A 13559-nucleotide genomic window follows, 5' to 3' on the forward strand; every position below is an offset into this window, starting at 1 on the left:
AGAGAATAAATTTGCGGTATCAAAATAATAATAATAATTATTATTATTATTATTATTATTATTTTTAACAGAACGTGTCTTTCTGATATCAAAAATTCATTCGTGAATATATATATATATATATATATATATATATATATATATATATATATATATATATATATATATATATATATATATATATATATATATATATATTACATTTTCAACAGTGAAATACTGTGATTTATTTATTGAAAAAAATGATATTCTCTCACAGTGTGAAAGAATACCAAAATGATATTCTCTCACAGTGTGAAAGGATATCAAAGTAAGTAAAAAATAATTTCTGGCCTGTCATAAGATAAAGATAGTAACTAAACATCTTGATAGAGCTAAAACTGCAATTTTCTTCCCAAATATGTTGCTAAAATCCATGCTATGTAATGTTTTCAATCTCACAACTGCTAAGCTATGACGTCTCAACCGCTCAACTATGACGTCAAGCATAGCTATGACACTGTGTTAAGAAAAGACAAAGGGAAAATCAAAGAAAATGTAATAAACAGAAAATTCAATGTTTTGTAGATGAATATGGAATTTATTTCACTCGTGAGACAGGATTTTTGATATTTTCACTCGTGCTTCGCACTCGTGAAAATATCAAAAAATCCTGTCCCACTCGTGAAATAAATTCCATATTCATCTACAAAAACATTGAATATCCTCTCTCTCTCTCTCTCTCTATATATATATATATATATTCAAAAATCAGTTTTTATTTCTTGATATCGCGAATTAATTATTCAAATCAAGATTATTTTTTTTACATCAGATATAATACCTCAAAAATACCGAAAAGCCCCTGATAACTCTGTGAATGTAAAACTCCGAAAAGTAAAATGTTTAAGTGCAACTTCTAACTACTATCAATTCAAAGCAGTAAAGCAACAAGTCTCGTGTAAGACTTCTTGTTTAGTTTTATAGTTAATTTTAGTTAAAATAATCGGTGTCTTGCATGGAACATGTCCTCCCAGGGGCCCGAGGACAATATCATTTTCAAGATAGAAAATTCTATAATTCCACGCTGTGTAACCGGAAACAGCTTCGTGATTAAGAGCGAGATGCGGATAATTAGGTTCACTTCCAGTGAAAATTCCAGGCAGGTCTGATCATTACTGACGGATATTTGTTGGAGTCCTCCATTGTCCTATTCCAGTGTAGCAGCGCATCGTTAAGGAAGATCGGATAAAACTAACGTTGTGTGAAACATCTTTAGTCTCCAGTATTAATGAAATGCAAACACAGGAACGAAGTGTATTTTCTCCCTCTTTCTGTTCAAAAGTTTACTCACCCAAGGATCTATTTTACTTGTAAAATATAGACGGAATATGGCTTTCATCATTGACAATATTGTCTGTCTGTCTGTGAATTTAACAAGTATTTCTTATATTTATACGAGTTTTTTTTAAAATTATTATTATTATTTGCAGTTATGTTACGATTACCCATAAAAATTCATTCAGGATTAAAAAAAATAATAATAATAATAAATAAATAAATAAATCAAAATTCAAAAAAAAAACAACAAAAAAACAATTGTTCACCAGAAACAGATGGTATATGAACTGTGCGAATTAAGGACTGGAATTATCGATAGTTTGAAACTTAAAACATGTCATAAGATTTCTGCTATAATTTTCTTTTTATATACACGTGTCATCAAAATGATAAGAACGTGTGATTACATTACTAGTGCATACCATGTTAAAACTAATCTATACATGTACATCTGTAGGTTAATTATATACTTATTGAAAAAAATGTACAAAGATATTTTATCATAGTAATTACAAATAGGATCCTACTGTAACAGATGTTAGATAGTCTGATGAAGAAATAAAAAAATTAAAAAATTTTTTACAGCGTTTGCAAAGTTAATTGTAACCAATACATTTAAAGAAGTAATATTGTTAAAAGACATATCAACCATATAGGTTAATCAAACAATATATTCCATTTGTCGGAATAAATTTTAATCGGAAAAAAAAGTTACTGTTATATATCTGTTAAAATATCCAAGAAGTAAATTTACCGTGTTTCAAATAATACCAAGATTTTTTTTAAACAGTTAAAATTGCAAGTAAACACCCTATAAAACAATAAAACTTGTAACAATGCAAATTGTAAAATTAATGTTTCCGCTCAGAATTATCTAAAGACTTTGTTTTCCTTATTATCAATCAGTATGTATTTATAATATTGTGTAATTAAAAAAACCTGATGAAATATAAGAGGGAAGCTTACCATTTTGGCGGACTGCATTTGACGTCTCTCCAGCGTTTAGTGATGATCGATTAGAATCTCATGTAAAATAGTGCTGAGCCCCATCGGCAGCTAATTTACTCTATTTTATTTAATTATTCAACAGAGAAAGACAATAGGATTCGTCTAGAGATCAAGCTTCAATACAAAATATAAAACATTGATCAACAGAAGTAGTGTTACAAAAAAAATGATTTCTTTGTTTTACAAAAATGTAAAGTAAATATACAAAAATTACACTATTTATATCCAGAAATATGTAACTCAATGTAACTATTTATATCCAAAAATATGCTACTCAATGTAACATTCTAAAATGCAATTATTTTTAACCATAACATCGCGTCAACTGACTATACCTGTATCAGCCGGAAATAAAATAGCCATTTGATAAGGTTTTCAAACTAAATAGTTTCAAAATCTAAGTCAATCAAACGTTTTAAACAACGTATCTGAAAATAAAACCATCAACTTTCGTCTAAACAATGAACAAGTTTCACTTTCTGTAGAAAACGTCGGAATGCTGTTTGAGTGTTTCGTGTAGAACAAAAATATTTCTGCTTGTGTCTTAGATTTGAGGAACCATGCCGGTAAGTTTGTTTTCAAGCAACACATACAAGAATTATTAAGGGGGTGCTTAGATGAGCACGGAGGGATTGGTAAAGTGAGAACAATCATCAGTGATCATGTACAAACATATGGTAATGATTGTGATACGTGTCAAACACTTTTTTTTTCTCAAAATTTCAGTTTTGCTATAGAATTTTTTTAAAGGTAAATTTAATTTTAAAAAAACCCCTTCTTTAAATAGTTTTATCATTTCTGACGTAGTTACTCTAATTTTCCAATCTCAGTGGCTTATTTGACTAGCCTAATGCACAAAATACTGAAATTGATAACATCCTGCGAGCTATGAATATACATATGTATCTGTATTTTTTTTTTTAATTTGGTTATAGATATTTGATGTATTCAACTGACATAATATAAAACTCTATTTATTTTACTCCTATGAAGCCAAAAGGGAAGCAGGGCACTAAAGGTGCTAAACAGATTGTTGAGGAGAACAAGGCAACACTGCAGTTTTATCAGTATGTTATTGGAGGAGTAAATGTAAGTATCTTTATATCTGCATTTACCTAATCTTAAAAAAACATAGATATATATTATATACAATTTGAAAGTGATGCTGAGTTATTTGTGTATAAACCAACAATAAAAAATGATCTGTTTGATATATTCCGACCTACCATTAAATTTGCCCATACCTAATGAATTCTTTAGTACTTCAATTTTTTTTATAGGGAACCCCCCCCTCCCCCCAAGATCATCCGGGGTTTTTTTTAGTTAAGGATTTTTCATTTCTCTAAGACATTTTTAAGTGGAAAGTTTTTACAGTAATGAATATTAAATCGGTCTTGTCTGGTGTATAATTAAACATCAATAATTTCCTAAGTTTGTGATTTTTATGAGGTTTATCAATGTGTAAATAATAATATAAAAAAATATATCTACCTACCCACCTTGAGAAATGGGTATCAAACCAAAAAATTAAAGCTATATATGGCATATCTAAGCTAAAAAATAAAAATACAAGATTGAGTGTAGATAAACATGATATATATTATTTATGTTTGAATTAAAATTTTCACCGATTTTGAACTTGAACAATCTCATGTTTCTATAGTTATATTGACTTTAAACTGTCTGTTATTTAAATGCAGAGTCAGTAAATAAATCGCTTATTGTTTTAATTTTTTAATATCTTTGAAACGTGATTGATTTACATTAGGGATGGCAACGAATATTCGAACATTCGAATATTCATTCGATGAGTTGATATTCGAATATGAATTTAAGATTCGAATATTCGGTGTTTTTCAGATTTCATAAAAAGATCTAGAAGTACTGTGATTAATAAATTTTGATTAGAACAGTGCTGGAATTATCCCTGTTTAATTTACTAGAGATCAATTTCGATCGCCTGATTTCTTTCACTACTTTCTTATAGATTTACTAAATTACATGTATGAGTAAGGTGTTAAAGAATTGTACAAAAATGCTTTATGTATAATACAAAACGTACTTTCATAATTTTTATTAGTTAGATACGATCGGATCTAGAATCGAGGACAAAAATGAAATCTAAGAATGTCTAAAAGGCGTAAAGAGTATACTTATCAAAATAAAATTAATTGATCATTGAATCAATGTCCGATAGAATTAATCTGTAATTAATATTGTAAAGGGTTTAATTTCAGAATAAATGTGTAAATTACTTGATTATATCGGGTTGTACATAATCCTGAATTTTATATTCATTATCGGGAAATTAGTTAATTACCTAGGAAAATTGTCTATGGAAATATTTGTTTACATTGTATCAAAGATTATAATCATATCTCTTATTAGGCAGATAATTGTAATTTACTACACGTATTGAAATCTGAACAGTATACCGTTACGACTATCTTGCCTTTTGTAAGACGACTGGTTCCTCAGTTGGAGCAACTATGAATACACGATTCATTTGTTTAAATTATACTTTTCTACATTTAAATCAATTATTTATTTCAAACATTGACAAATATCAAATGGGATTTCTTATTATTCACCTACAAATGTCTCCATACAATTTTACTTCCAATATAAGTATACCTACGCTAAACCTTTTATGAGAGTAGGATGATGCATATTTAAAATAAAACAGATTTATTTATTTTATCGAATATTCGAATATATTCGAATACTTTCATTGAATATTCGAATATGAATTATGGACAAAATTGACATCCCTAATTTACATGTATATTGTGTATTTTACAGGAAATTCCTATCTTTATATAAAGTAATAAAACAAACAGAAAGATCTTTTTAATTTTAGTTAGTCTGAACTTATAAAAATATGCCATATATGACTTTAATGATGGATTAATCTGATATTTTCAGGTTGCATTTTTTCTGATACAGTACTTTCTCTTCTGGGAATTTTTCACAGCATTTTATGTGGTAAGCAATGCAGTTCTCTAATGCTTGTACCAGTACATGCAACTGATAAAAGGATATCGAGTAAATAAGTTAAAATAGCACCTTTGTTTGTTCATCAGACATGTCAGATAATTTGGTTTATTTAAACAAAATATCTAAGAATTATGTAAAGTTCTGTTTCCTATTAAATTAACTATAGAAATTGTGTTACTCATTTATAGGGAGACTGAGCAGACCGTTTAGCCAGCTAAGATGGTCTTACTCAGTTCAAACTTTCTCTTTGTATACAAAGCAAATTTATATTTGTACCTGCATTCACTTTTAGTACTTTCTGAACAATTTTCTGAAGTAGCAAGGTTACAGATCTGATAATTGTGCCTTGGAGTTCTGATTTCATATCACTGAAACTACACCATATTCTTTAATTAGTCACTGTTTGATGAATAACACATTGGTACATTCAAAATTGTCAGAAATTCATGCCCAAGTGCAAGGGCAGATCCATGAATCTTTCATTGATGTATATATTTCATTTAATTCTGTACAGTTTCTGTGGTTGTCAGCTGTAGCTGTGTGCCTAGGTAGCTATCAATTCATGGCCAGTATGGGCCGAGCTAAATATTCCACAGATGGGGCCTTGCTAGACAGCGGCATTGACTTAAACATGGAGTCGGGGATGGCAGAGTAAGTCGTGATAACAAACTGACCTTTTACAGATAAATATATCAGGGTGTCAAATAGTAGCTCTTTAAGAGGTCTGCTTAGTGCCTGGTAAATATAAATCATTTTTCTGTAAACTTTCAATATAATATGATTATATGCATATGTGTTGTACAGTAAAATCTGGGCACCCCAAATCCATAGGGATTGAAAAAAAAACTTAGATATTTTAAAGATTGGAGATATTAACTTGATATGTGAACATAGCCCTGTTATTCAGCAAACTGGAAAACAAGATACAACAGTTTGATTAACTGTGTAAACAACTTTATTTCTAATAATTATTGACATTAAAATTGAATACTCTTTGATGCTCAAAATAAACATTACATCCATTGAAAACTCTTTAGTTGATCAAGACTGCCTAGTCATTTGTTTATAAATTCTAGTACATTTTCATCAATTTTAATTTTTCCTACAATGAAGCAATGCTTTTACAAATACCTGTAAACTAGTTGTGAGATTTTGACCAACATGACACCTTAGTATAAGTGACAGGTAATTCTTTTTTTCCTTCTATAATAAAGTTTCATAGGTCTACCATGTTGCTATTTGACAAAAAAAAAGATCTACATTTTGTGTTTCAGGCATGCTAAAGATCTACTCCTGCTTACAAGCATTGTAATGTCTACATTATTTGTTTCAGGCATGCTAAAGATCTACTCCTGCTTACAAGCATTGTAATGTCTACATTATTTGTTTCAGGCATGCTAAAGATCTACTCCTGCTTACAAGCATTGTAATGTCTACATTATTAGGGCCCCGCAAGGATTTGCAGGTGCCCTATAGTAATCACTCTGTCTGTCTGTCTGTCTGTCCGTCTGTCTGTCTGTCTGTCATTCTTCTGTCCACAAATTTTTCGTTTTTTTTCTAATTACTTTTTTTGTAGTTGACCAATTAAGTTCAAATTTAGTATGTTGGTTGAGGAGGCAGTAAGATGTATTTTGATGCTAAGTTTGGTTCTCTTTGTCATCCAGTTTGGAGCTGGGGTGGTGGGGTAGATTCCTTAACTTTACATTAGAATGAATGCCAGGACAAAGAGAGATAACTGCTGAAAATGTTACTATTGTAAACTATGAAAGCTGCAACCAGTCCCATGGGATTAATTAACTTTCCTTTGGAAGAAAATCCAAAGCATTATCTGTTTCTGTCAAATTGAGATTAATTTACACCTCTGTCTGCAAATGAAGTTTGTTTTGAAGTTAAGGTCAATTCTGAATGATGTTTACATTTTCTGAAATGTGGACTTAAATAATGTTCATACTTTATTTTGGTAAAATACACAATGAGTTATGATTTTATTGAATTCTAAAAACAAGATATACATAAAGATATTTTTTTTGTTTTTATTTATTTATTTAATTTATTTATTTATTCATTTTTTTTTTCTTGCTGCCGTATGTAAATTCAAGAATTCTATTAATTTTAACAGGTAGTACCGATAATAAACTCATTCTATCATTACTGAAAAAGTTCTTATTGTAAACTTGGAAGAAAAGGATGAGAGAGCAGTACAATTAATCCCCTGGGATTAATTATCTTGTATGGGGCAGAAAACTTTCCAGGCTTATCTTTATTTGTCACTTTAAGATAGATTAACCTTTGTCTGCAACTGATGTTTGTTTTGAAGTTAAGGTCAAGCTTGGGTGATATTTGCATTCACTGAAGGCTGGCATTTTAGAAAACACATGCTTTATTCTTGTTTGAATATACATTTAATTGAGTTATTATAGATGTGATGTTTTTTACTGCCTTATGTAAATACAGGGATACTCTTAACAGGTTGTTGGGTATTTAGGAATTATCTTGAAATTTTATAAATACAGTTGTTATTGCATATTCTTCTTCATTTATTTTTAAGTTTTTGTAATCAATTAAAATTCTCATTCTGTAAGCTTCACACTTATATTTCTACCCCTCGGCAGGGCCCTTGCTGACTGGTCAGTTTTCTAGTTTGTTTCAGGCATGCTAAAGATCTACTCCTGCTTACAAGCATTGTAATGTCTACATTATTTGTTTCAGGCATGCTTAAGATCTACTCCTGCTTACAAGCATTGTAATGTCTACATTATTTGTTTCAGGCATGCTAAAGATCTACTCCTGCTTACAAGCATTGTAATGTGTCTCAGCTTGTTGTCCAATTTCTTCTGGATATTATGGCTGCTGGTAAGTAATACATATACAACATTGATACATATACCAGTCTGTGGATTAAGAATTTAGTACCCGTACATGATATTTTTAACACGTCTTGTATTTCAGTGCATCCCATACCAGTCAGTGAATTGACAGAAATATTTTTAAGTATAGTCAAAGCTTAATATCCAGAGACATGTTTAAATTGAAGTCTAAATGTCCAAGATTTATGGCCCAATTTTTTTTTTTTTTCTTTTTTTTTTTTTGGAAAGCAATGTTCAGTTTTAGGGGAGGGACTGGCAGAGAACAGAGAGATATTTGTAGTGGGTATATCAATGCTGATTATCAGCTTAACAGTTAACTGTTGTTTCATTTCGTTTCTATTTGTATACAATTCAAAATTTTCATATATTAATTACCAGTGCTGATGGGATTTACATGTGAAATAAAAGGCTATTTTACAAATACTAAACAACCAATAATATCTTTTCTTTATGAGCATAAAGGAAAACCACTTCAGTACAGTGTATTTTTAATGTTTCATGGGAAATGACTTCTCACAAGTCTGCTCACAGGGGCTTGTCACAATATATTAATCTTACCCTACACTATAGTGAACGGGTGGTCAAAAAGAAAGAAGACGAGTTGATTGTGACAAGCCCCTGTGGTCTGTTTAATTTATATTTACAAAATCCTTTTAGCTAGACAATACCTTATTTTCATATTGTCTATGTAATATATATTCTCATAGTTGTTGATCATGTGATTCTTTTGCAGGCTCCAATCCGAGCCTTTTACATGCTGTGGGTCAACATTCTGGCACCGTGGATATTTGCTCCAGCTCCAGAAGTAGATGAGAAAAAACAGAAGAAAATGGAGCGCAGAATGAAGAGGCACTGACAGATCTGTAGCTCTAAGACATTAATTTATTGTTTACACTGTTCAACAGTTCATTCCCTTTAGTTTCAAGATAATCAAATTTTGTTCCACATTTTCACCTTTTCATGGGATGATATTCATCAAAGTTTTAAAACTTTCATTTTATTTTATGACATATTTGATATGTTTGCAATATTTATACTCTAAATTCAAGTTGTAATGTTGAATTAAACTGCCTTTTCATTGAGTTTTGAAGAATGTGCTTCATTTTTCATGATTGTTTGTTGTAAAGAAAGTACAAATGTATTGTACATATAAAAGTTTGCATTTCATGTCAACTTCCTGATTAACTATTTATTGCACCAAACATATAAAAGTTGAATGGTAATATAAATTAGCAGTTTTTTTCCTTTTCTCTTATCATGATGACTCAAAAAGAAAGAAAGAAAACCTGGTTAAGGCCACAGTAATTTAATTTTTTGTTTTACAATCCCGGGTGGGTAGGTTTTCAGGAAAATCCAGTTTAAAAAAACCCACAAGTTTGTCATATTTGTAACAATTATACCTTCTTTATTTTACAGAATTATTGTATTCCAGTACATTTTTAAGGCAACAGTATTATTAACATTTGAGAGAGAAAAAATAGAACAAATCAAAAATTCAGGAGAAATTAAAGAAGTTCAAATGTTTTCTTTCATATTGATTGATGTTAATGTGCGATTTTTGAATCAATATTTTTTTCTAATTATTGAAAATCCTGTTATGTTTTATAAAAATATGTTTGTTTTTTGGTCTGACTAGAGGGTATACCCTATCAAAGAATTAAGAGACGTAAAACAAAGTTATTATTTACTACAGCCTTATGTCTGATTCAAGTTATACTTCAAGTTCATTTGTAAGTCACAAACCTCTTTCTCATTTTATTGAATTTTCAGAATTTGGCAACATTTTCCATCAGAAAACAGAAACATAAAGCATAAGTTAACATTTCTTTTGACATGTGTAGAAGTATGACAAGAGGCCCATAGGCCACAATGCTCACCTAAGTAACTGGCCTTGCTGTTTTTCCACCTGATTTTCCCCCTTGTAGCACTTATTTTGGCAACGCCCTACCCCCAGGGGTCATGATTTGAACAATTTAAAATCTACACTACCCAAGGATACTGCCACTTAAGTTCTTGAGAAGAAGATTTTTAAAGATTTTTACTACATATTTCAATGTAAAACTTGGATTCCCTACTGTGGCCCTGCCCTACCTGAGGGGGTCATGATTTGAATAATTTAGAATCTACACTACCCCAGGATACTTTCACATAACTTTCAGCCTTTCTGGCCCAGTGGTTCTTGAGAAGATTTTTTAAGATTTTTTCTGCATATTTCAATGTAAAACTTGGATTCCCTAGTGTGTCCCCACCCTGCCCCCGTGGGTCATGATTTAAACAGTTGAGAATGTACACTACTCCAGAATGCTTCCACATAAGTTCAGCTTTTCTGGTCCAGTGGTTCTTGAGAAGAAGATTTTTAAAGATTATAACTACATATTTCAATGTAAAACTTGGATTCCCTATTGTGGCCCCAACCTACCCCCGTGGGTCATGATTTGAACAATTTAGAATGTACACTACTCCAGAATGCTTCCACCTAAGTTTCAGCTTTTCTGGCCCACTGGTTCTTGAGAAGAAGATTTTATAATGACCCCACCCAATTTTTGTCTTTTCTTGATTATCTACCCTTTATTTTTAAAATTTAAACTCCTCTTTACCCAAGAATGCTTTGTACCAAGTTTGGTTAAAATTGGCTCAGTGGTTCTTGAGAAGAAGTTGAAAATGTGAAAAGTTTACAGACGGACAGACAAACGGATGGACGACAGACAACGGGTGATCAGAAAAGCTCATTTGAGCTTTCAGCTCAGATGAGCTAAAAGTCTTAGAAAGATTAACAGATTTTAAGATGTTTGCACCACAGTATCATGTCTCACTATTGACAAAATTATTATGAAATTTAATAAAGTGTGACTTAAGGTCCTGAATTCAAACCACTTGTATAATAGTTTTATTTGTGTGGATAATATCATGTCAAATTTGGTGCCAAATGTTGTTTTTATCTCATCCTTTGTAGATATTTTTCCATTTCGAGTATGTCTATGAATTAAAATTATAAAATTCTTTGGCATTCTCATATTGATTTGGTTAAAGTTACAAGTGCATTGATAGGTGCAATAATCAGCTTTTTTCAGTGATTTGATTTTTAAATGTAGAGGAATGTTTTTACAATTTTCAAATACATTACAAGTGTATGTTTGGACAGAAAATCATTATGAATACAAGTTTATAGATGGTCAATAAAAACAATTTTGCAAGCAAAATCAGGATTTTAGCATATATTTACAGGTATTTGTCTAAAATATTCAAAGTGTAATATAAAATCTAGCTGGAAGAGGTAAATTAAGTCATGTGTCATGTACATTCTCTATAGTATGTTCAACTTTTTTGCAGTAGATTTCTATTGGGCGTAAATAACAAAAGTACAAAATTTGCTGTTCTTTCGGAATTACTAAGTAGGTAGACACCCTATGAGTTTCAGTATTGTTCAGCATATTTTGAATTACTGGCATAGTTTAGAAAATTTGGATGACACATATCCCCTATTAAAAGCTGCATACACTGCCTCAATATCCAATTTCAACAAAAACAAATTATCATGGTTTGGTTCTACTGATATATTCAAACAACTTCTTCATCAGTTACAGTTACAGTTTCTGATCTGAAATCATCTACATCAGCCTTATATATTGTAAATGCATTCCTAATTCATATTTTCTTGAAAAGTGGTATCAAAAAAGGAACAGTTAAGTACTTGTGGGAAATTAGACACATACAGCACAATCAAACAAAACTTTGGGCTAGAACCTTACTTATTAATCTTAAGAAAATTTGAGAAAAGAAAGATTTTAACAAAATTTTGAATCTCTTCTCACAATCTGATGATTGAAAAAGGTTGACATTGTGGTATACCAAGAGAAGAGAGAATATGCCCCAATTGTAAATTAAAAGAGGTAGAAGATGAAAATACATTTTCTTTTAGGTTGTTCATGCCATAGTCTATCAATAATTAATTTCTCTCCACAATATCTCTGAGATCTCATCTTTTTAATAGTTTGTCTAAAAGTAACCAATTTTTATGGTTAATGAAATGTGAAGATGTTGATGTGCTGTGCAATTTGTGTGAATTTATAAGTCATATGTAGCCATAGATAAATTCAAAGTCCCATATTGATATCAACTTTCATTTACATGTACTTTTATTCACAACTTATGTTACAGTATGTTATGTTGTTAATATGCATGTGTTGTTGTATACTCTGCATTGAGCAGAAGTGGATTAATTAAAATAAATAATATACTATCCTTCAGCACTGACTCTTGCTGCCCATTGCAATTTAATATAATTTACACTTAAGGAATCACTGTCTAGTTAGTAGATCAACGATAGTTGGAAACGTGGGATAATTTGCATAACGGGCGAAGTCCGTTATGCAAATTATCCCACGTTTCCAACTATCGTTGATGCCCTGGCATACTCTACTAACTAGACAGTGATGCCTTATATTTCCATTTCATTGTGAAATAGAATTGTAAATTTAGATTTTAAAAATGTAGACTAATGGATTTAAATTACACGAGGCCTCACATGTCAATTTCAATAGTCCCCTCCCACTGACATCAAACACAAAGGCAGCCGCACGAGAATTACACTCCTGACCTTTCGCTTGGCGAAAGAAGAAAGTACGTTACATGTATGTACCAAAATCGGCCCTGTCCCCAAATCTGTCGAAGATTTTTTTGAAGGATGTCTAAGATGTCCTCTTTTTAATTCAGCTAAATTTTTGTCTCGGTCGTAATTGTAACCACAGGACGAAAGACCATCTTTAAGCAATCGCTTAATGGTGGCTTAATGGTAGCTTAATGGTGGCTTATAGAAGTTAATTCCTTTAAGCCACCATTAAGCCACCATTAAGCTGCAGCTTCTAGGTGCTTAATGTCCAAACTTCATTAAGCTACCATTAAGCCACCTTTAAGCTGCAGCTTAATGGTGACTTAATGTCCAAACTTAATTAAACCACCTTAACGCATCCAGTATCAAGTCTTTAAACTAACTTGTTAAGTTTGAAGTTGTTTCAGTATCATTTCCACAAATACTTATTCAATTCATAATTTTTTTCTCGCTATTTCTAACATCTTTGTCAATGCGTATAAACTCGGGAACTGAGAACAGCTTCATCAAATGCCTTAAAATTTTCGCTCCCTAAAATCAGTTTGTTTGAATACTTGTTCTAAAATTTTTTTTATCCATAAATACATTATATATATTAATTTAAAAAAAAAAATCACATATTTTTCTTTCGTGTTTGGAGAGCCACGTTCCACTGCCGAATTCATAGGAAATGTAATTAGAGTCATTTTCTTCTGGAATTTCTCTGTCTCTTATTTTTTCTTTGGGTAGAGAAAAGTTTAAGATATGAAAAATATATA

The 13559-nt window shown here is 30.8% G+C and overlaps 1 protein-coding gene across 1 annotated transcript; it reads left to right on the forward strand.

Annotated features, from left to right (window-relative positions):
• Positions 1 to 2803: 2803 nt before the first annotated feature.
• Positions 2804 to 12439, forward strand: LOC133172530 (transmembrane protein 208-like). The gene is made up of 6 exons (XM_061307438.1): positions 2804 to 2894; positions 3322 to 3417; positions 5254 to 5313; positions 5840 to 5976; positions 8094 to 8178; positions 8926 to 12439. The coding sequence occupies exons 1-6, from the start codon at positions 2889 to 2891 to the stop codon at positions 9046 to 9048; spliced, it is 507 nt and encodes a 168-aa protein (XP_061163422.1). The 5' UTR covers positions 2804 to 2888; the 3' UTR covers positions 9049 to 12439.
• Positions 12440 to 13559: the final 1120 nt, after the last annotated feature.

The sequence above is a fragment of the Saccostrea echinata genome, unplaced genomic scaffold (assembly GCF_033153115.1).
Source record: "Saccostrea echinata isolate AGI-Se365-2 ecotype Australia unplaced genomic scaffold, CSIRO_AGI_Sech_v1 ptg000054l, whole genome shotgun sequence".
NCBI lineage: Eukaryota > Metazoa > Mollusca > Bivalvia > Ostreida > Ostreidae > Saccostrea > Saccostrea echinata.